Consider the following 24,004-nt stretch of genomic DNA (forward strand, 5'->3'; position numbering starts at 1 on the left):
AGTTTGCAGCCCACTTTGCTGTTTTTAAAAGTTTGGTTGATGAGACGACCAGAAATGGATGCTAGATTGATGATAAAGACAACTTCATGTACTATGACAAAAATATTATCATCATTTGCAACTGTAGGGCAAAGGTAATCACCTCAACTATGAACATTGCAGGCAGTTCTGCCACAAATCTTTGCTCGGCATAACTGAATTACCAGCATTCCTCCTGTATTGAGTCAACCACCAAAAAAGGAACAATTAACCAAACAGACAGACATAGCAGTTGAACTTTTAAATGGCTAGCAATTTGTACATCCCTCCACCTTGCAGTCCAACGCCCGATGGTTTTACTTCCCAACTAATCTCCGAAGGCAAAACCCATCAGGACAGAACCACAGAAGACCTACTTAAGATAACAGGATGCACACTGCAATGCATTATTCAGCTCAATTACCCAAAATGCTTCTGAAACCAAAATTCAAATAACTACGACCTGACATGCTTATGCCACAGCTCAAGGGTAGTAGATATCAACTGGTCATATAGACACAGTACAGTAACAAGAGTTAACTTTATTCCTCAGAAAACTATCTGAATCGACGGTATTACAATATTGTACAAAGGCTAACTTTGATGTATGCAAATCAAATTGTGCACGCTCCTACACACACCTAAGGTGATCTCAATCAAGTATCGAAAAGAGGGTACCATACTGAAATGCAGTGGAAACACACAAACATGATGCCGGATCACTCTTCAGTTTCACTGTGATATTCACCTCCAATGAGCTATTCTACATCAAAAGCACCAAACTCCATCCCCGTCACTTGGGATCATCAGGTGTCTGCTCGGAGATCTGGCGATGTGAGTTCACCCCACTCGCCACCGGTGGCTCTGCGGTTGCGATCCCTTCATCTTCCTTCTCCTCATCCGAATCCAGGGTGAACTGAGATGTCAATGGCATGCCCTCCATCTGCACTTCCTTGCCCAGCATCCTGTAGCCGCTCGGTGGACTGCCGTTCCCTCTGGAGATGACAGCAGCGTACGTGGCCGCCCCGGCGAGCACGAGCAGCGCGAGGTGGCCGTTGAACTGCAGCGTGGCGACGGAGCGCGCGCGGTGGTAGTCCTCGTGGGTGCGGCACTTGATGGTGTAGTCCGCCCGGCTCTGCGCGTGGAGCGCGCAGCCGGCGGCGATGGCGTCGGTGAAGAAGGAGAAGCCCATCTGCAGCATCCAGGTGCCCTGCAGGGCGATCCCCGCGGCGCGGGCGAGGCGGGGCGGCGCGGCCCCCGGGCGGTGCGCGGCGAGCAGGGTGGCGCCGAGGCAGACGACGACGGGGACGAGGAAGAGGTCGAAGTAGCGGTTCTCGATGCCGGCGGCGGTGGAGGGGCGGCGGTGCGCGAAGAGCAGCAGCTCCTGCCCGAAGGCCGCGGCGAGGAGGAGGTCGAGCAGCGGCGGCGGTGGCGGGGCGGCGAGCCGCGCGAACGCGAACGGGGCGAGGGAGTGGAGCAGGAAGAGCGCGGAGGCGGCGAGCGTGGGCAGCGCGAGGTGGTGCGCGGAGAGCAGCGCCGAGAGGAGGCAGAGCGCGGAGAGCAGCGCGGCGAGGAGGTGACGGTGGTGCCGCGGCGTGGAGAGGCGGCGCGGGAGGAGCGGGAGCGGCCGGAGGCGCGGCTGGAGGGCCTCGAGCGCCGCCAGGGCCAGGAGGCCCAGCCCGGCGCCCGAGTAGGCGAGGAGCCCCGGCATGCGTGCCTCGGCCGGCGGCGGATCTGAGCTGGGGGCGGGAGGGGCTGGCGGCGAGCGACTGGTTGGTGGTTGTGTTGCGGGGTGATCGGATCGGCGCGGGAGTCAGCGGCGGTTGGTTGGGTTGGGCTGGGCTTGGCGGGTGGCGGGTGGCGACTGGAGGCCGGCACGGTCGACGAGCTGTGCGGGGATGTGTCACTGTCGTCGCCTCACACAACTCGTCCGGTCGTCCGGCCGCGGGAGGTACAAATTCCATGCATGGGAAGAGCACCAATTTAGTAAACGAAACTGATATGCACAGGAATTTCAGACCAAGGGACTACTCTATAGAGAAATTATCCTTTGTGCCATTTTTAAAAAAGATGGCCATCTCAGATTTCTTCAAGGTTTGTATGGAACGGGCAATTATCCCATAGAAAATTTGAAGAAAACAAAACACGAGGTAATGAGACATCGTTTTTCTTGGGTCTACAAATCATGTATCATCCAGACGACATTTCTGTACCACATTTTCTGTTCCCGTGTTTTTGTTTCTTTCCCCGTGTTTTTGGTTCTGATGAGTGGCACGACAGACTCATCAGACTCTAAACGGGTCAAGACGTAGTCTCACGTGGACTTATTCCCCTCGTCTGGATCGATGCCGTGAACCTACCAAACAACGCGTATGACGCGAGAACTGCCGTCCAAATGCCACATGGAACCCCCGGGACAAATCATGTGGTTCTCGCCTGCTCCGCTAGCTTCGTAGTGAACTCCTAGTGCGAAAAACAACAACGCACGTTCTGCAAAACTCATATGATACCACATGGCCACATGGGCGCACCATTTTCGTGTATTTTTTAACAGATGTCCTATATGATCCGCTCTATACATGCACTAACAATCACGTATCTACACTATCTTGCACACCCAATGACTACTAATGTTTATACAACAACACAAATCCTAGAGCAAAGTGAATGCCCGTTAAAAAAGGTAAAAACCAAAAAATGGTCGTGAATCGATCGACCCAAGAAGAACTAGCACGACAGAGCTAGTGCGAGCGCAGCCGCCACGGCCAGGCCGCTCCACGGCCCGGAGAGCGCGCTGGGGGCGGCGCTGTGGGTCTCCTCGCTGCTGGTGGCCGGCGGCGTGACGCCCTTGAAGTTAGGGTTGCCGCCGTAGAGGCTCTGGATGCCGTCGACGTCGTCCTTGGCCAGCTCCACCTTCTGCGTGCGCGACGTGATGGTCGGGTACATGATGGCGCCCTCCACCGACGAGTGGCCGAGCCCCAGCAGGTGGCCGATCTCGTGCACCGCCACCGACTCCAGGTCGACGGCGGCGTCCAGCGCCGCGCGCGACACGTCGCCGCCGGCCACCCACGCCTCCGACGCGTCCAGGTGGAACCGCCCATCGGTGGGCGAGAAGGCGTGCGCCAGCGTGCCCAGCGGCCCGTCGAACGCCTCGCCGTCGCCGTGGTCGCCCGAGTGGAACCCGATGGTGATGTCGGCGTCGGACGCCGACGCCGTCTCCGTGAAGTTGAGCGTGGTGGCCGCCGACCAGCGCGCGAAGGCGCTCGCGAAGACCTTGCTCAGCGTGGCCCGATCGATGGTCGTCTCGGTGGCCGCCGTGATGGCGTACCTGAGGCTCTTCTTGGAGCGCGGCCACGAGGGCGACCCCGGGAAGTAGGAGTAGAGGTTCCGGCCGTGGACCGTCTTGCCCATGGCGGAGGTGCCGTTGATGATGTCGGCGACGCCGCAGCGCGGGGACATCATCTTGGCGACGGTGGCCGCGTCCAGCTGGCCCGTGGCCTCCAGCCCGAAGTTGTGCTGGTAGGTCCGGATGGCCGACTCCATGTCGGCGTCGAACACGTCGTTGAACTTGGCCGGCGGCGCGGGGAGGTAGCCGAAGCGGCTGAGGTAGTCCTTGAGCCTCGCGAGGCCCTGCCGCTGGTCCCCGAACTGGCAGCCGGAGAGGTTCTGGAACGCCGACCACGGGTTGGACAGCAGCGGCTTGATGTCCGGGAGGCCCTCCGGCAAGCTCCGGGCGGACACGGGCGCAGACATCAACACGGCGAGCACCGTGGCCGCGGCGGCGAGCAGAGCGAGGAGGGGGGAGACGCTTCTTCTGATGGTGGCGGCCATTGTAGCTCTCGGCGAGATGGGTGGATGAATGAGGCTAGGGAACAAAACCGGCTCGGGTTATAAAGCTTGACGAGTCCAATGGAGGACTACTCGGTCAGCCGGCGGGTAGGGCAGGGGGAAGGAAGCAGGCGCCCGGAGCCGGCCAACACGCTTGGATTTGGATCTTTCCTTCTAGTAGCAGTATACAAATTATTGCGTACTGTGGATAATAGTATAACTTGCCGTTATGAATGTGCAGTTGGAATGAGTCCCGTGATTGTTGCATGTTGTAATGGTCGTCAGCAGTCTGGACTCTGCATCTGCTCTGTGGGAAGAAGGTAGGAGGGGAGAAGTTTCCCTCTCCTCGGTTGGAATAGTCTAATGCTGGCCTTGGCAAGCTGGTGGAAGGATGTTTTCAGAAAGTGATATGTGGCCATGTGTACGTGTTGAAAAGCGAGGATACGATAATGTCCGTTTTGCTTGTCAGATCAGAAAAATAGTTTCTCTCAACCGTGTTTAACTGCGTAGCAAGAAACCAACGGGAAGAGTCATTCAAGTGTGACAAGGACAACTTATTTCTAAGTCGAGTTGTGGCAGTTGAAGACTTTAGCTCAATCTTGCAGTATTATACATTTCCCCGTCCGACATTCTGTATCTGTTCTACATAAGAAATGCCGACGAGAATACCATAAACAGGGCAGCATCATGTACGTAGTATTCTCTAATGGAACATCTGCGACTTTTTGTTACAGATACATGGAGTGAAGCACCAGTTTCCTTGCAGACAACAAATACCTGCTGTCAGGGTGGTAGATTAATCCTTTCATGCTTTGAGAACAATCGTCGTCTCCCACTGGGTGACCATTTGGAGGGAGAGCATCCACGGATCATCTTTTGATCATTGTGTGTCTACCATATAAAGTCAGCATGCTTCTCATAATGGTGTCTTAGAAGGGGTACCTGGATGACATGAAATGCATGCTTGAGCTCTGAAGAATCATAATAAACTTATCGAACGATGTGCCTTTCCTAAAGGCGGCTAAGGATGATTACCTGGCTGCCGAGGGTACTTTTTTGGAGTAGTGCGTTCCTTGAGGTACAGAACTGCCGTTCGTTGACCATGAGGTCCCATTGATTCGACTGCAAACGAAGAGAGGCTTAAGATATCGGGAGTTTTATCCTTCTATGCTTATCCCGTTCTCAGGAATTAGTAAAGGGATCAGCTCGAAATTGTGTTACTGTTTGATCAACATGGATATAGCACGTAGTCATCAGTTGGCAAAAGTTGCATCTACTTTTTTCTATTATCATGGACATACATGGTCATGAATTAGTTAAGGGAACAGGTCAAACATTATCCCGCAAAAAAAAAACAGGTCAAACATTGCATCTACACATAAGTACACAAGGATACCGCAGAACAAATCAATAAGTGTGTCTGTTGATAAGCATGGACCGCATTCCACAGTTTATTGCAGGAGCGCGCGAGAAATCAAAAACATGCAAATTGCTAAGCTGATAAAATAACAAATGATATATTTCAGAAAAGCTTTAGCAAGGTCATAAGGGGATGGTAGCAAGTAGAAAAATAAAGATCCAGCTACTAGCTCTTTTGAAGAGAGTTACTAACTGAATACCATGAAGAGAAATAGTACCATGTGCCAACAAGTAAAAATGAAAAGAAAAAATATACCTTGACATGTAAAATGAGAACTATTTGTTACCAACCCTCTTTTTTTTCTATTTTCAGAAAGATACTGACTGAATACCATGTAAACTGACAATAATATTTAGAAAACTGTGTACTAACCTATCAAAATCTTCAAAGCTAATCCATAAAATAAATTCTTCAGAGCTAAAGAAGATAGTTTACCATTGCACAAATCTAGCATGGAGGCACCCAGTTTACCAACTGCAGCTTTTGCACTTCTTATTTCTTCCTGCCGGAAAACATAAGAAATTGAAGAAATGTTAGTTGCAGAAAGTATGTTGGTGAATTTAGCGGAATGCACAATACTCCAATAGCAAAGACTTACATGAGGATCGTGCCCTTTAGCAGCTATAAATAAACCACCAACACGAACCAATGGGAGGCAGTACTCAGCTGCAAAGGAGAAAACTAGGATTAATTGATATATATTGTCTAGTAAACCCCCAAAAACATGTTACATGATTAAATACCTAAAATTTTAAGTTCTGCGACAGCTCTTGCAGCTGCTACATCAAATGACTCTCTGAAATCATGACTTTGGCCAGCACTCTGTCCTATAAGTGAACATAAGCAAAATAGTCAAAATATAACAGTGATGACATTCACTAGGTTGGGAAATCATAGGTAATTTTATGATGATGCTTCAAATGTGTTCAGGAACAAATCTCTTGCACCTTGAAGATCATAAAAATGTCTTCAATTGAGAAATTTCCATGTTGTGATTTATTTGGTAAATTAGCAACTAGGCATACACTAAGCATACAATTCCTGTTAGATTTATCTCTTCCCACCCATTGGACCCTTGACCCACGCCTTGATCGGGGGCGTCCAGCCCAAGCAAGGCTGGTGGGCCCCTGTCACGCAGTGCCATGTAGAGGAGGTGGGGACCACGTCACAAGGTGCGAGGTTCGCCGCCGGCACTGTTCCCCACTCCTAACCCTAGTTCGATCGAGAGGGCGGCGCTGAAGGGATGGGAAGCGCCACCAGCCACTTCACCGTCGACCTCTACGCCGAGCTCCCTTCCGTTCACCACCGGCACCGGGAGCTCCTCGAGACAAGGAGCTCCCTCAGTTTCTCCCTTCTCCTGCAACAGAGAACGAGAGAGAGAGAGCAAAGAGGCGCAGCGGCTTTCCTGATGCGGCGGGTTGGGGCCACGCCGGCGACGGCGTCGAGCCGCGCCGCGCGAGCCTGCGTTTCCTTTTGCCCCTTCCCCCCTCCTCTCATCCTCCTCCTCCTGTGATAGAGAGGGCGAGAGAGAGGCGTGGCCGAGCCCTCTACTCCCCTACACGCCCGCTCCTCCTCTGCTTCGCTTGGAGGCGACGACGGTGGCGCCGTTGCCATCCCCTTTGCCGGCTGTGCATTCGCCTTGCGGTGAGCGCGTCGCCGTCGAACGGTTTGGCGGCGGTGCCCTTTGCCCCGGTCGGGGTAGAGTCCTTCTTCCCGAAACCTCGGCATGCCGATGCGAGTCGGAATCGAGAGGAACGACGCGGCCGTTGCGGCGGCGCTCTTTGCCGGCGAGCCCAAGGCTCTGCTCCGGTGCTTTTCTTTGCCCTGTCTAGGGTTCTTTGTGATGGGAAATTCTTCTGTGATTTCTTTGCTACGCTTTCTTTCTACTCGAAAAAATCTACCCAAAACAGGCTCTAAAACCATTGTTAGATCCTCTGGATCAGGTAGGTCAGATGATTCACGGTAGTTTACCGTAAGAAAGAGAAGAGGCCAGTGCGGCGCGGTGGCGCTCGTCGCCGTCGCCGGCGACCGGGCACGGCGCGGTGGCCCGGCAACCTGGACAGGGGCCGCCACCGCAGAGCAAGAAAGAGAGCGGGGGCGCGCGAGGGGAAAGGGCGAATGTGCCTAGGGTTTTTGTCGGGGGGGGGGGGGGGGGGGTTGCTCCTCTGAGTTTTGATCTAGCAAAAAGATCGCAGGACCATCCGATGCAAACGAACGGCCTAGATGCAAACCCTAATCCCCGCACTGGGCCAGTGGGCCGAAAGAGAGAAGGGTCAGGCTGCAGCTGGCGCGCTAGGCCAAGGCCAGCCGTCAGACCAGGCCGCTGGGCCTTTTGGGCCGGGAAGCGTTGTTGCACAGTTTTTTTTTTTCTATTCAAATTATTCAAAGAAATTTTTTGTTCAGAAAACAAAAAAGTAAAAGAAATACTTCTGAAAAGTAAAAAGTTCATGAATTTTTTATTCATGTTTTTTCGCTGCAAAGTAAAAGTTTTATCCTCCAATTAAATTGGAACCAACGGGAAAATTTAATTGGAAGAACTGTTCTTAGCAATGTTTTTCCCCTGTGGGTGAAATCAGATTCAGATAGCTTCCGCTATGACAAAAGAAAGATATTTGTTTTAAAATTAAAATATGGCGTTGTTATTTTCTAACCAACGTTGATGATAACAGTGCTATAGTTCTATGGGTCTTATGTTCAAAGCTTAAATCTCTGATAAATTCAGTATCAAAGTGAACAATTTTCAGAGAACAAATAAAGATCAAGAAATGCTCTTGAGCTAGAGAAATGTATATTTCTTGTTCCCGCTGCAATAAAGTTGATGATGATGATTATTTCTTAGCAAAGTTGTTTAATAGAAATACTATCATCACATTGTTTATGAGTTATATGCATTATTTCCATTTCCACCTTATTTCTTAGCAAAGTTGTTTAATAGAAATACTATCATCACATTGTTTATGAGTTATATGCATTATTTCCATTTCCGCCCAACGGTGATATGGAATTAATATAGAAGGATGTTGTTTTATTCTAATTCTACCACAACGGTGATTTAGAATATATAGAAGAAAGTTTTGAAAGCTTAATGTGCATATTTTTTAAGCAGACCAACATGGGGATATTTTTATGCTCATTATTGTTGATTATTGGCTAATTTTTCTGAGACTAAAAGTTTTCCATGCTTTCATTCGTGAAAGCGAATGGCTGGGTACTTGTGACCCGAAAGATGACCAAGAAAGGTCATAACGTGAGGGAGTATGTTCTCTCTAAAGAATGGCTTCAAATGAAAAGAGATAGATCATTGAGAGTCTTGGTTCACGAATGTCTTTCATGTACTCTCTATGAAGAAGATTTTTCAGAGAACATGATTTGAGATGAAACAAGCAACATGCGTGTTTAATTTGACCAACGTCGTATCAAGCATGTGTGTCAAAGAGCATTCAGATTTACTCCTAAATTTGATGATTGAATATGCAATCAAGAGCCAATTCTGGCATTTATGTCCCTTACAGGGAATTACCCGCATGGCGGGAAAAGTCTGGAAAAATACCTGCGTAACGGGGTAAAGTTGACATAATATTATGTCAAAAATCCCGTATGGCGGGAGAAATTATGGCAAAGGACTTATCCTGTATGACAGGAGAAAGATATGATGACTCATGTGCTTAGAAAAGTATGGAGTAGCTATTATACTTTCCTTGTATCGACCGTACACCTTATGTGTAACGGTCATTAAGCACTCAATAAATCCAAAGATAATAAAAGTTACAGACGAAGCTAAAGATAAGAATGATATGCAAGTGTGACTTGCAAAAGTACTAATGATAAAGAACTCTGTTGAGTTTCTGAAATGAAATGAGGAAAAAGTACTCCCATACCAGTTAACATATAACTTCATTTTGTATGAAGTAATCAGATAAATGAAGTAGATAATAGAAGTTTCCTCAATCCACAAGAGTCATGAATGGTTTTTCAAAATTGTGGCAGAAAAGTTCTTGCCATATTTCGAGGGGGGGAAAGAAATATGAGATAAATTAAGAATGCTGAAACTCCTCTATACTTTAGATAATGTGATGCACATTATGCATCTAAAGTGATCCATTAATGAAGAATGTGATCATCAGAGGGAGTACGACGGTCATAATAATACCCCTAAAGAAAAGAAATAGATGTATTCCTGGATCTTTTACATTCCGAAAGCAGACAAAGGAATACTAAGACGGTGCTTAAAGTGCCATAAAGAAAAAAGTTTTAACAAAATAAACCCAAATAATAAAGTTTAAAGATACGCCAATTTTAGTGAAGATGGAGTAATCTGGGGAACATGGTATGAAAATACCTAAGACTCGAATAGATTGTATCTGGGGGAGCATGTTGTATGACCTATACAACACCTGTTGTTAGCTCTATAAAGGATGAATGAGTAAACATGCATCTTATGAAACAGGTCCCTGTAAAACCTATTGCCTCTTGGAAATGAAAGACTATAATTAATTTGCCTCTTGGCAATGACAGAGCAACAACAACCCCATATGAAAGAAGTGCCAGTACCTGAGACACAGATGGTCTCAACGAATAAGAAAACCAGATACTTATGATTACTATAAAGTCTATGTTAGTGAAATTCAAATGGAGGTTGATCCCACCTCATTTAAAGCGCTCAATCAAGTTTTGAGAAGTGTGTTTTTTGTCTAAATGATGAGAGACTATGTGAGATCAAATAAAATTGGTGAATCCCGACGATGTTTGGGACTCATAAGTAATTTCCAACGGAGCCAAAACAGTAGGCTGTAAAGGGTCTACAAGGCCAATGTGACTCCAAAGGAAATATGTAAAGGTGTAAAGCGCGACTTAAATCGAAAGATTTTGTGCAAAGAGAATGAATAGATTACAATGAGTGTTAGTGGCACATCATGATCTGAGTTACATCAGATGAAAGTAAAGAACACAAGGGATACTGCTTCAAGAAGTCTTTTATGGACTAGAGCAAGTCTCTAGACAGTGGCATTTCAAGTTAAAAGAATCAGATGTTATTTTGGGTTAAAGAAAATGAGAGGACAATTGTATTCATGCAAAGTTATAGAATAGGAAATTCATTCTAAAAGTTGCCTAAAAGATGTTCCGACACTCAGAGGTGACAACTACACTGAGTGGAGGAAGAAAGTAGACATGGCATTTGTCTGTGCTGAGGTGGACTGGGTTGTGGATGAATCACAGCCGGTCAGACCTACAGCCAGTCAGAGAGGCCACTGATGATGATGATGCGTGGAAGAAAAAGAAAAAAGGATCATGTTTCAGTGGAGATGTTATATTCCATTGAAAACCAAAAGTGGGTCAATGCAAACAAAAAGTGCATGGCATTTATAAAGAATACAATTGAGAACGCCATCGTGGGCTCAATTGCAGAGTGCACTTCCGTAGGGGAGTTGCTTACAAAGATAAAGAGTCAGTTCACTGGTTCTTCAAAGACATATGCCACTTAGTTGATAAAGCAACTGGTGACAGAGAACTACACTGGCGGTGGTCATGGAATAAGAGAGCACATCCTCAGGATGAGCAACATGGCAGCAAAGCTCAAGCCCATGGATGCGGATCTGTAGATCCAACCAGCGCTCCTGGTCCACCTGGTCATGGCTTCACTATCAAAGGAGTTTGAAACCTTTGTTGTAAACTACAATATGTCACCTGGACATGGGACATTGAAAAGACAATAGCAATGTGTGTCCAAGAAGAGGACAGACTCAAAGCCTCACATGGTGGTTCACTCAACTATGTGAAGGATAACAAGAAAACGAATTACAATCAAAATAGCAAAGGTTCTCCTTCTAAGCCACATGGAAAAGCTCAACATCAGCATCTCAGTGGACAAAGACACATGTCTCCATTGTAAGAAGACTGGGCACTATAAGAAAGATTGCCCTGAAGACCATAATGGCAAAGAGAGGTAACAACATTGTTTCCTTTGTAAATGAATCCTTGTATACACAGTTTTCGAAATCTACTTGGTGGATTGAATCAGGAGCAACTGTTCGTGTTGCAAATTCGTTACAGGGATTCCATTCGACGCGGACTACGCAAAGACGCATTGAAGTGGCAAACGGAGTTGAAACAGAAGTTGTAGTTGTCGGCGACATCTCCCTGGAGTTAGCTGATGGATTCAAGCTTCAGCTTAGAGATGTTTTATATGTTCCATCATGTCATAGAAACTTGATTAGTGTTTCATGTTTGGACAAAGATAATTATGAATGTTATTTTGGACATGGCAATTGTGTCATGTGGTTTAATAATGCTTACATGGGTGATGCTTTACTACACGATGAGCTTTATTTATTATCACTACGTGGAAAAGTGCATTCTGTGTGTAATGGGAATGAGCATGTCGCATCGAATAAAGAACAAAAGAAAAGAAAGAGAACTCACGACTCATCGAAATTATGGCACTGTCGCTTGGGCCATATTTCCAAGGGGAGAATAGAAAGATTAGTCAAAAGTGAAATTCTTCCTCAGCTAGAGTTCTCAGACTTAGAACAATGCATAGATTGCATTAAAGGAAAGTATGTAAAACAAATTAAAAAGGGTGCAAACGGTAGCACAACAACATTAGAAATCATTCACACTGACATTTGTGGACCATTTCCGGTGAAAAGTGTGGATGGATATGACTCGTTCATAACATTCACAGATGATTACTCTCGCTATGGTTATATTTATCCAATCAAAGAAAGATCTGAAGCGTTGGATAAATTTAAGATATTCAAAGCTGAAGTTGAAAATCAGCATGATAAAAGAATAAAGATAGTAAGATCCGACCGTGGGGGAGAGTACTACGGTCATGCAAATTTATAGAATAGGAAATTCATTCTAATCCTGTGCATATGGATGACGTCCTACTTGCGAGTGGTCATAGCGAGAGTAATCATCTGTGAATGTTATGAACGAATCATATCCATCCACACTTTTCACCGAAAATGGTCCGAAAATGTCGGTGTGAATGATTTCTAGTGTTGTTGTGCTACGGTTGGCACCTTTTTAATTTGTTTTACATACTTTCCTTAATGCAATCTATGCATTGTTCTAAGTATGAGAACTCTAGCGGAGGAAGAATTTCACTTTTGACTAATCTTTCTATTCTCCCCTTGGAAATATGGCCCAAGCGACAGTGCCATAATTTCGATGAGTCGTGAGTTCTCTTTCTTTTCTTTTGTTCTTTATTCGATGCGACATGCTCATTCCCATTACACACAGAATGCACTTTTCCACGTAGTGATAATAAATAAAGCTCATCGTGTAGTAAAGCATCACCCACATAAGCATTATTAAACCATATGGCACACTTGTCATGTCCAAAATAACATTCATAATTATCTCTGTCCAAACATGAAACACTAACCAAGTTTCTATGACATAATGGAGCATATAGAACATCTTTAAGCAGAAGCTTGAATCCATCAGCTAACTCCAGGGAGATGTTGCCGACAACTGCAACTTCTGCTTCAACTCCGTTTGCCACTTCAATGCGTCTTTCGCTTCTTTGCGTAGTCCGCGTCGAATGGAATCCCTGTAACGAATTTGCAACATGGACAGTTGCTCCTGAGTCAATCCACCAAGTAGATTCCGAAAATTGTGTATACAAGGATTCATTTTCAAAGGAAACAATATTGTTACCTCTCTTTGCCATTATGGACTTCAGCCAATCAGGGCAATCTTTCTTATAGTGCCAAGTCTTATTACAATGGAGACATGTGTCTTTGTTCACTGGAAAAGACTTATGCTGATGTTGAGTTTTTCCATGTGGCTTAGAAGGAGAAACTTTGCTATTTTGATTGTAATTCTTTTTCTTGTTATCCTTCACATAGTTGAGTGAACCACCATGTGAGGCTTTGAGTATGTTCTCTTCTTGGTCACACATTGCTATTGTCTTTTCAATGTCCCATGTTCCAGGTGACATATTGTAGTTTACAACAAAGGTTTCAAACTCCTTTGGCAGTGAAGCCATGACCAGGTGGACCAGGAGCGCTGGTTTGATCTCCAGATCCGCATCCATGGGCTTGAGCTTTGTTGCCATGTTGCTCATCCTGAGAATGTGCTCTCTTATTCCATGACCACCGCCATTGTAGTTCTCTGTCACTAGTTGCTTTATCAACTGGGTGGCGTATGTTTTTGAAGAACCAGTGAACTGGTTATCTTTGTAAGCAACTCCCCTACGGAAGTGCACTCTGCAATTGAGCCCACAATGGCATTCTCAATTGTATTCTTTATAAATGCTATGCACTTTTTGTTTGCATTGACCCACTTTTGGTTTTCAATGGAATATAACATCTCCACTGGAACATGATCCTTTTTTTTTTCTCCCACGCAACATCATCGTCGGTGGCCTCTCTGACTGGCTCTGTAGGTCTGACCGGCTATGGTTCATCCACAACCCAGTCCACCTCAGCACAGACAAATGCCAGGTCTACTTTCTTCCTCCACTCAGTGTAGTTGTCAACTCTTAGTGTCGGAACATCTTCTAAACTACCGCGGATCATCTAACCTACTCGATCCAGAGGATCTAACAATTCCAACTCTTCTAAAACAAGAAAACCAGATTGTCGCAAATCCAATCAAATACACGAGAAAGTCAATCAATCAGATTATCAGAATGCATTGCATTATCTTAGCTGCTCAAAGACAGCTTACCTCAGCTCGGTCACACACCACATCCACATTTGACAGCTCCATGACCTCAACTGCGTGCTCCAAGAACGTGCACCGCTTCCGCATCGACTCCAACAGCGTAAACTTCCAGCCTGAAACAGAAAATATTAATTCAAATTGCAACAGGAAAGGTAAAAAAAAAGCACATAGTGTTTTCAGTGATTTCATGAAACACTAATCGTTGAACAGAGATGATTGATTACTTGGCCGCGCAACTGCAAGGATCAGCCCGGGGAGCCCCGCACCAGAGCCGACATCGACAAGGCTGATGCCAGAAATGTCGCCGCCGCGGGAGGTGTATGCGTGCTCTAGTGGAGGAAGCACGGCGAGCGAGTCAACCACGTGGCGCGTCATGACCTCGGACTCGTCGGTGACGGCGGTCAGGTTCATCCTCTGAACAGCGAAGAGAACATGTAAGCAACTGGGGTTTAGGGTGGGAGCCGGTGGCTGAGGTTTAGAGAGCGACCTGGTTCCAGTCGAGGAGGGCTTCCACGTAGAGGGAGACCTGGCGCTGCTGCTGCGTCGAGAGAGATGTGGCGGAGGACGAGGCGGCGGCGGTCGCGGTGGTGCGAAGGTGGAGGAGGGGGCGCCGGGCCTGGCGGCCCTGGCCGAGGAGGAGGCGCGAGAGGAGGAGGCGACGGCTCCCCGCGCTGCAGCAGCAGAGCGACATCCTGCAGCGGCGGCGGCGGCGGCGGAGCTTCGCGCGCGCCCGAGGCGGGGATGGGGATGGGGTTGGAACGTTGGACCGTTTGGGGCTGTGATATGTAAATGTGGTTTACGTGTCTGGACATCGTAAACGTCTAGAGTAATTTCGTGTTCCAGTGCAGAAAACATAAACTCTGACCTGTCTTTCGGGAGTAATAATTCTGTTGCGCGGCTGGTTTGAGACCAGTGGACTGAAGACGAACAAGGCTTAGTCGATTCATTTTCAGCCATCCGATGCAAAACCAACGGCGAGATCACTTCGTCTACCTCCGCCCCTCTCTCCACTGTTCATCTTCTGCCTCAAACTGCTGAGATACCACCAGCCTAACCGCCTGCTGCCGTCGACCGCGCAACTGCACCCAATGGCGAAGTCGGAACTTTTGTGAAGTATGGGCAAAACTGAGGCTAAGAATGTGTTTTGTTCGCGTCCACATTGTTACACCTTGTCTGGACGGTGCTTGTGATCTGTCTTGTACTTGTTTGCTTGATGTTCTCGTAAAAAAATGTATGCCAGGCCTGGTCACCCCAGTAGTGTGATTAGTCTGGCCCAACTAACAACAACAACAAACAACAACAATAACAACAAAGCCTTTAGTCTCAAACAAATTGGGATAGGCTAGAGATGAAACCCATAAGATCTCGCAACAACTCATGGCTCGCACATGGATAGCAAGATACTCCAATCTTCAGGTCTCTCTTAACGGACTCCTCCCATGTCAAATTCGGTCTACCCCGCCCTTACTTGACATTCTCCGCACGCTTTAGCCGTCTGCTATGCACTGAAGCTTCTGGAGGCATGCGCTGAATATGCCCAAACCATCTCAGACGATGTTGGACAAGCTTCTCTTCAATTAGTGCTACCCATATCTCATATATCATCATTCCGGACTCGATCCTTCCTCGTGTGGCCACACATCCATCTCAACATACGCATATATGCTACACCTAACTGTTGAACATGTCGTCTTTTAGTTGGCTAACACTCGGCGCCATACAACATTGCGGGTCGAACCGTCATCCTGTAAACTTGCCTTTTAGCTTTTGTGGCACTCTCTTGTCATGGAGAATGCCAGAAGCTTGGCGCCACTTCATCCATCCGGCTTTGATTCGATGGTTTACATCTTCATCAATACCCCCATCCTCCTGCAGCATTGACCTCAAATACCGGAAAGTGTCCTTCTGGGGTATCATCTGGCCATCAAGACTAATCTCCTCCTCACACTTAGTAGTACTGAAACCGCACAGCATGTCCCTATATCTCCCCATAAGTTGTTGTACCAAGAAAATGGCTTCCATGGTCGACCTCCCATGCATGAAACCAAACTGATTTTTTGCCACGCTTGTCATTCTTCTTAAACGGTGCTCAATGACTCTCTCCCATAACTTCATTATATGGCTCATCAGCTTAATTCCACGATAATTAGTACAACTCTAAACACCCCCCTTGTTCTTGAAGATTGGTACTAATATACTCCATCTCCATTCTTCTGGCATTTTGTTTGCCCGAAAAATGAGGTTGAAAAGCTTGGTTTGAAGGAAATATGCCCTAGAGGCAATAATAAAGTTGTTATTTATATTTTCTTATACCATGATAAATGTTTATTATTCATGATATAATTGTATTAACCAGAAACTTGATACATGTGTGGATACATAGATAAAACAAAGTGTCCCTAGTATGCCTCTACTTGACTAGCTCGTTAATCAAAGATGGTTAAGTTTCCTGACCATAGACATGTGTTGTCATTTGATGAACAGGATCACATCATTAGAGAATGATGTGATGGACAAGACCCATCAGTTAGCTTAGCATAATGATCGTTTAGTTTTATTGCTCTTGCTTTCTTCATGACTTATACATGTCCCTCTGACTATGAGATTATGCAACTCCCAAATACCGGAGAAACACTTTGTGTGCTATCAAACATCACAACGTAACTGGGTGATTATAAAGATGCTCTACAAGTGTCTCCGATGGTGTTTGTTCAGTTGGCATAGATCAAGATTAGGATTTGTCACTCCATGTATCGAAGAGGTATCTCTGGGCCCTCTCGGTAATGCTCATCACTATAAGCCTTGAAAGCGATATAACTAATGAGTTAGTTGCGGGATGATGCATTACGGAACGAGTAAAGAGATTTGCCGGTAACGAGATTGAACTAGGTATGATGATACCGACGATTGAATCTCGGGCAAGTAACATACCAATGACAAAGGGAATAACGTATGTTGTTATGCGGTTTGACCGATAAAGATCTTCGTAGGATATGTAGGAGCCAATATGAGCATCCATGTTCCACTATTGGTTATTGACCGGAGATGTGTCTCGGTCATGTCAACATAGTTCTCGAACCCGTAGGGTCCGCACGCTTAACGTTTGATGACGATTTGTATTATGAGTTATGTGATTTGATGACTGAAGATTGTTCAGAGTCCCGGATGAGATCACGGACATGACGAGAAGTCTCGAAATGGTCGAGAGGTAAAGATCTATATATTGGAAGGTTATATTCGGACACCAGAATGGTTCCGAAGTGTTTCCGGTATTTTCTGGAGTACCGAGAGGTTACCGGAACCCTCCGGGGAGTAATGGGCCTTAATGGGCTTTAGTGAAAAGGAGATGAGGGCCTCAAGGGGTGGTCACACGCCCCCCATGGGCTGGTCCGAATTGAACTAGGAGGGGGCGGCGCCCCCCTCTTTCCTTCTCCCCCCTTCTCCCTTCCCTTCCTTCTCCTAGTTGGAATAGGAGGGGGGCGAATCCTACTTGCACTGGTGCGCGTCGGTTCTAAACAAACGGTTTAAAACCCCTTTCCCTGGCGGCATCTGGAACCGTCGCCAAGTGAGTGTGGGCGATAGGGGGGTCCTTCCCACACGACCCAGAAACCATCGGGGATATGCCCTCCTGGCACACACGTTCGGCAAAATGAGGTCGTGTGCGACCGTTAAGCACTCAAATACGGAAATACGTACAATACAGCTAAAAAATACAATTATACGATGAAATTGTTTCCGGTTGCAAGTACATCCCACACAGTCAGTCCCCGCTAAACGTTTCCGTTCGTATGTACATCCCACACAGTTGCTCCAAGGAAAACGTTTCCGTTCATAGGTAAATCACACACAATTTTCCCCGTTAAATCGTTTGTGATAGTGTTGCCATTGCACACGATATTAATAATTTTATCGTTTGCGTTATTGAATGCATCACACGCGGTGCGTAGAAAGAAACTGTGTAGCAAAGGTTGTCCATCACACACACTTTTTATGTGATAAACGTTTGCGCAATGTGGCGTAACGCAAACAGTTTTTAAGAGAAAGTCGTGTGTGAAGTGGAGATTGATCACACACGTAGTGGATCCTAGAAACGTTTCTGATCTCCATGTATATCGTAGACGTTTCGCTTTCGCAAACCGTGTGTAGTGTAATCCCTATTTAATCCATAATTAATCCAATTAATCTCTAATTTAAAAATCACATGTTATGAATTTGAAAGTAGGCAATCACTTATTTCATATCCAACCATGTTTATTACAAATATAGGTTCAACCACGAATCCACAATTCAATGCACGGGTACATATACTGAAGAACTATAGAAGCACCAAGTAAAGAATGATGAACCACAGTTGTACTAAAGACTGTAAAAAGAGAGGCGAAAGACATTCTGATTGCTGGAGAAGGTGAAGCGGAATGCCCATATTGTGCCCTCCTTCATGCGTAAGACGCGCACGACTCTAGGCCAACCCCTTGTGATGGCTACCCGTCCATCCTTCACTTTCTTCATTAGGACTTCTCGATGCTCATTGTAGTCTGGATGAAATAATTTAACCTTCATTGTGTGTCCACCAATCATGTACTTTGCGAGGTAATCTTGAGTGAACTGCTTCAGGAACCACTGGGAACGAAAAAGATTCAGACATTGTTGTCTAACAACTCATTATGGGCAGTAAAAAGAGGAGGCTGCAGAGTTTGTAGTTACCATCCTACAGCTCACTGTTGTGTTGGATAGAGCATAAACAAATAATTTGCTTGCCACCATTCATATCTTTTTGCTAATAATCCTTATCAGTTTCCTCACTTGATGCTTGTTCATTAATATCTGATTGCCCCATACGCAAAAAGGGTCGGTGCGTGGATCCTTGTCAAGGGCATATGTACCTACAAGCAACAAGTCAATATTAGAAGCTAACTAGTGTCCAGGCCTGGATCTATATGCACCACACTATGGAACGACGGGGGGAGTACAAGCCGGGGGATGAAGCTAACCTCGGCGAAAAATGGTGGCCACTCCCGTTGTTATCCTGCATAAGTAGTGGAAAGACATGATAAGTACCGCAATCTTAACATCAAACAAATATAGCAAAGGTAAACAACATCATCTCCAAATGATAGCTTGAATGTGTTGGTTTCAGCATGCTGTTAAAGCAGATATAAAATGGAAGGCAATGTTACCGACAACAGGCTTAACAACCATCAAATATTACAATTCAAACTGGTATTGTTAAAAATGAATAGAACATAGGTAATGCTTAAACATCACACTGGATAAATGTGTAAAACTGAAATAAAGGGCATGTGTTAACTACACCAGGAATAACTGGAACCAAATATAGCTGTTCAAACTGGTATTGATGTAGTCGAGCGGCACAATTCCAACTTGCACATAATGAACCACACATTGTGAATGACTGAAATAGACAAGGCATAAATGACCAGTATAACAAACAAATATAGCCATTGAAAACTAGACAGAGTCTCACTGCAACCAACCTAACAAGCAAATACAGATAAACAGGGCATATGCTTGAAAACTGGACAAATGCTCACTGCAACCAACCTAACAAGCAGATAAAGATAAACAAGGCATCTGCTTGATAACTGGAGAAATGCTAAAAAAGTAACCTAACAACCAAATACAGATAAACAAGGCATCTGCTTGGTAACTAGACAAATGCTAAAAAAAGCAACCTAACAACCAAATACAGATAAACAAGGCATCTGCTTGATAACCGGACAAATACTCACTGCAACCAAACTAAGAACCAAATATAGATAAACAAGGCATCTGCTCGATAACTGGAAAAATGCTCACTCCAACCAACCTAACAACCAAATACAGATAAACAAGGCATCTACTCACTATAAACAACCAAATATAGCCATTCGTGAAACTAAAGTGGACAGTTCATACTTAAACATCACATAGACCTATTGAACAATACATTTTTGCATAACTGAAATAATTAAACACGACACAGTTAAAGCACCGCACGGAAAATGCTACTACAACAAAGGGTACGGGTTGGCAAGCTAGAAAAGGTATTTTTTGCTGATAGAATGTTGCCTCACATTTCATGGATGGGATCCTTCCAGTTGGAAGAGCACAGACCCATGGTGCGCTCTCTGATGTCACGGATGGGGCGTTTCACCTTGGAAGAATCTTCGTGGGTGCCCTCCTCGTGGTCGTGGTCGTGGTCGATGAGATCTGACTTGGCAATTGAGGATCCCAAGCCGCCGCCGTAGAACGTGTTCTTCAAAAGTGACAAAATGGGCTCGATGGCGTATAAAGCTCGCAAATCCTTGACTGCTTGGCGGAGGAGATCAGCAGCAGGGCCGTCGAAGAGATCGACGACGGTTGAACCAGAGGGGTTGGGATGGACCACTTAACCCGTGACATGGCGCACGTGAAGCCGTCGGTGTGGACAAGCTTGATGTCGTAGCCAGCTTTCCCGAGATACAGTAATACACTAGCCTGCTGACATGAAGCCTTCGGCATGGCAATGTAGTTAACGTCTTCGCCGGCTTCCGCGACTATGTGTTGCTCCGGGGTCGATAGGTCGGGGCGAACGACGACCACCTCGCCAACGTCCGCCGGAGAGGCCATGATAAACCTCTTCTTGGTCGAACTCTCGTCGGGCTCCCTGGGATATGTGGTCGAGTTTAGGCTGCGACATTCTGGAGCAAGGGATGTGGATCTGGCGGGGAGGGACACCACGGGCCTCATCTTAAAACTCAGGGGAGTGGGGCGATGGTATGAGAATCGCTGGATAACCTGAGCTTTATTATCTAAGCTAGGAGGAACAGGCAGACCGGCAGGGTTGCACTACAAAAAAAGACACATCCGTGACATTTTGGGTCGAACGAATTTTTTCTGTCATACATATGACACTTCTATGACGATAATTGTGACAAAACCCGGTATCACCATAGATGTGGTGTGCTCCTACTTCTGTGACAAAAAATCATGAAAGAAAATGGGCTTTTCGTCCTGGGCGGCCGGAGACGCAACTGCATGACATTCTTTGGGCTGTCCATGACGGAAAAAAACCATGGTAGAAGCGAGGGCGAGGAAAATTTCGGGGAGTTCCCGGTTATGGTGGGAGGTCAGGGGCCGAGCGATGCGTGTTTCTCTCGTACACGTACGCGCGTGTGTGCGAGGCGTTGGCTCTAACTGAACCCGAGCGAGGCGTTGGGCTCTAACTGAACCCGAGCGATTGCACTGCAGGCTACACGTTACTGAACCCTAGCGATCGATCGATGGCTGTTAACTGAACCCGATCGAGTGATTCCTTCGCTATTGCTGTTAACTGAAGCCGATCGATGCTGCCTCTGGGATGAACAGTGAGCGTTGGGGGGGGGGGGTTGGATGAACAGTGAGCGGTGCTGTTGCCTCTAGATGAACAGGACTCCGTGGTGTGGTGGAGGGCTGGATGAACAGTAGACGGTGGAGGGGTGCCCGTGGAGTGGTGGTTAAACAGGACCCCGTGGTGTGGAGGGCTGGATGAACAATAGACGATGGAGGGGTGCCCGTGGAGGGGTGGTTGAACAGTAGCCGGTGAAGTAGCGCGCGGTGGAGGCTGGATAAACAGGAGCCCGTGGAGGCTGGAGGAGGTCGACGGTAGCCCGTGGAGGTTGGAGGAGGTCGACGGTGGAGATGAATAGTATCTCGTGGAGTCCCGTTTTGCGGTACGTCACACCCCTACTGATGAACAGGACCCCCATTTCGACCGCAGGAGGTCCGTTTCGTCCGTTCTGCGGTACGCCACACCCCTCCCGATCAACAGGACCCCTGTTTCGACCGTAGGAGGTCCGTTTCGTTCGTTTTGCGGTATGCCACACCCCTCCCGATCAACAGGAACCCCGTTTCGACCGTAGGATGTCCGTTTCCTCCGTTTTGTGGTACGCCACACCCCTTCGATCAACATGACCCCCGTTTCGACCGTAGGAGGTCTGTTTCCTCTGTTTTGCGGCACACCACACTCCTCTCGATCAACAAGACCCCCGTCTGTTTCCTCCGTTTTGCGGTACGCCACACCCCTCCCCATGAACACGCCGCATTCTGTTGCCTCCCCATGAACACGACGCATTCTGTTGCCTCCCCATGAACACGATGACAACGTTGTTTCTCCGTTCCGACCTAGCCATGTACACGAGCCCTCGCCGTACGTATGCGCGAGTAGGCATTCGAGACCCTGCCCGTATGTACGTACGTGGCCGTATTTTCTTTCTTGCACCCTAGCCGCTGTACGTACGTGTACATGCTACGTGCGCGCCTCTACTACGACACGTACACGCCTCTACTACGACACGTGCACGCCTCTACATCGACCAGTATATATGTGCGTACACGTTCGTGACCAGAATGACAACTCTACGTACGCTTCGACCAGGTGGGTCCCGACTGTCAGGCACTTCCTTGCCTGCGAAGATGTAGCTGGTGGGTCCCAGCAGTCAGGGGGCGAATCGTTTTGGTTTTTTTTGCCCGGACGCACTTCCTTGTGTGCAAAGACGTAGCTGGTGGGTCCCAGCAGTCAGGGGGGCGAATCATTTTTTTGCTCGAACGCACTTCCTTGTGTGCGAAGGTGTAGCTGGTGGGTCCGAGTAGTCAGCGGGGAAATGTTTTTTTCACGAAATATGGTGGCCCGTCCGGTGGGTCCCTGCTGTTAGGTGGAGGAATCATTATTTTCCGCGTAATAAGGAGGCACTTCCTTGCTGCCGCCGTGGACCCAGCTGTCAGCCTCTCCACGTACAGTCCACGTCCGATGGAAGTCGTTCCTTGACCACGTTGACCACGCCGCGCCGAGAGCACCAGGGCGGTGGATGACAGCGAGGCCTAGGAAGGGGACGACACGGATCCGGTGAAGACGCGGCAGTGGATGCCCACGCGGAGAGGAGTATGAGGGTTCACTCATTCGACTGTGGTGTGAGGCTGCCATCGCCGCAGGGCCTGGCCAGCGGTGGGAATAGTAGGGGCGGTGAGGCCTCCGCGGCAGCACAGCCGGCCACGGGAGGCAGGAGCAGGCGGCACGACCGACGCTGCTTTGGGCGGCTGGAGCAAGAAGACCAGAGGTTGAAGAAGCACTACGGCCATTGGATGGACACCGTACGGTCACTGGAGCTAGAATCGCTCATATTGACTAAGTTGACAAAGCCCTCCTTCCCCGTCTGAAGGAAATATGCCCTAGAGGCAATAATAAAGTTATTATTTATTTCCTTATATCATGATAAATGTTTATTATTCATGCTAGAATTGTATTAACCGGAAACATAATACATGTGTGAATACATAGACAAACAGAGTGTCACAAGTATGCCTCTACTTGACTAGCTCATTGATCAAAGATGGTTATGTTTCCTAACCATAGACATGAGTTGTCATTTGATTAACGGGATCACATCATTGGGAGAATGATGTGATTGACATGACCCATTCTGTTAGCTTACCGCACGATCGTTTAGTTTGTTGCTACTGCTTTCTTCATGACTTATACATGTTCCTATGACTATGAGATTATGCAACTCCCGTTTACCGGAGGAACACTTTGTGTGCTACCAAACGTCACAACGTAACTGGGTGATTATAAAGGTGCTCTATAGGTGTCTCCGAAGGTACTTGTTGGGTTGGCGTATTTCGAGATTAGGATTTGTCACTCCGATTGTCGGAGAGGTATCTCTGGACCCTCTTAGTAATGCACATCACTTAAGCCTTGCAAGCATTGCAACTAATGAGTTAGTTGCGGGATGATGTATTACGGAACGAGTAAAGAGACTTGCCGGTAACGAGATTGAACTAGGTATTGAGATACCGGCGATCGAATCTCGGGCAAGTAACATACCGATGACAAAGGGAACAACGTATGTTGTTATGCGGTCTGGCCGATAAAGATCTTCGTAGAATATGTGGGAGCCAATATGAGCATCCAGGTTCCGCTATTGGTTATTGACCGGAGACGTGTCTCGGTCATGTCTACATAGTTCTCAAACCCGTAGGGTCCGCACGCTTAACGTTACGATGACAGTTTTATTACGAGTTTATGTGTTTTGATGTACCGAAGGT

General features: G+C 47.1%; 3 protein-coding genes across 4 annotated transcripts; all 3 read right to left on the bottom strand.

Annotated features, from left to right (window-relative positions):
• Positions 1-544: 544 nt before the first annotated feature.
• LOC123149171 (uncharacterized) lies at positions 545-1,971 on the bottom strand. The gene has a single exon (XM_044568731.1). It carries the CDS (start codon positions 1,727-1,729, stop codon positions 812-814), a length of 918 nt encoding a protein of 305 aa, XP_044424666.1. The 5' UTR covers positions 1,730-1,971; the 3' UTR covers positions 545-811.
• A 551-nt stretch (positions 1,972-2,522) lies between these two features.
• LOC123149168 (metalloendoproteinase 2-MMP) lies at positions 2,523-4,131 on the bottom strand. The gene has a single exon (XM_044568728.1). It carries the CDS (start codon positions 3,847-3,849, stop codon positions 2,746-2,748), a length of 1,104 nt encoding a protein of 367 aa, XP_044424663.1. The 5' UTR covers positions 3,850-4,131; the 3' UTR covers positions 2,523-2,745.
• A 285-nt stretch (positions 4,132-4,416) lies between these two features.
• LOC123149170 (ribosomal RNA small subunit methyltransferase G) lies at positions 4,417-14,745 on the bottom strand. Of its 2 annotated transcripts, XM_044568730.1 has the most exons (8): positions 14,430-14,731; positions 14,167-14,356; positions 13,946-14,055; positions 6,010-6,088; positions 5,865-5,932; positions 5,702-5,768; positions 4,882-4,968; positions 4,417-4,788 (listed from the first exon to the last, which is right to left on the bottom strand). In XM_044568730.1, the coding sequence occupies exons 1-8, from the start codon at positions 14,631-14,633 to the stop codon at positions 4,763-4,765; spliced, it is 831 nt and encodes a 276-aa protein (XP_044424665.1). In that variant the 5' UTR covers positions 14,634-14,731; the 3' UTR covers positions 4,417-4,762. The 2 variants fall into 2 exon arrangements, with proteins under 2 accessions (XP_044424665.1, XP_044424664.1); XM_044568729.1 differs by lacking the exons at positions 4,417-4,788; positions 4,882-4,968; positions 5,702-5,768; positions 5,865-5,932; positions 6,010-6,088 and adding an exon at positions 8,645-12,824 and having other exon boundaries at positions 14,430-14,745.
• Positions 14,746-24,004: the final 9,259 nt, after the last annotated feature.

The sequence above is a fragment of the Triticum aestivum genome, chromosome 7A (assembly GCF_018294505.1).
Source record: "Triticum aestivum cultivar Chinese Spring chromosome 7A, IWGSC CS RefSeq v2.1, whole genome shotgun sequence".
In the NCBI taxonomy this organism is placed as follows: domain Eukaryota; kingdom Viridiplantae; phylum Streptophyta; class Magnoliopsida; order Poales; family Poaceae; genus Triticum; species Triticum aestivum.

Excerpts from the sequence above, each read along its gene's own strand:
- LOC123149171 (XM_044568731.1), bottom strand. The coding sequence starts at position 1,729 with ATGCCGGGGCTCCTCGCCTACTCGGGCGCCGGGCTGGGCCTCCTGGCC.
- LOC123149168 (XM_044568728.1), bottom strand. The coding sequence starts at position 3,849 with ATGGCCGCCACCATCAGAAGAAGCGTCTCCCCCCTCCTCGCTCTGCTC.
- LOC123149170 (XM_044568729.1), bottom strand. The coding sequence starts at position 14,633 with ATGTCGCTCTGCTGCTGCAGCGCGGGGAGCCGTCGCCTCCTCCTCTCG. Across the intron at positions 14,357-14,429 it reads CCCTCCTCGACTGGAACCAG|AGGATGAACCTGACCGCCGT; the intron begins GTCGCTCTCTAA and ends TTCGCTGTTCAG. Across the intron at positions 14,056-14,166 it reads CCTTGCAGTTGCGCGGCCAA|GCTGGAAGTTTACGCTGTTG; the intron begins GTAATCAATCAT and ends TTTCTGTTTCAG.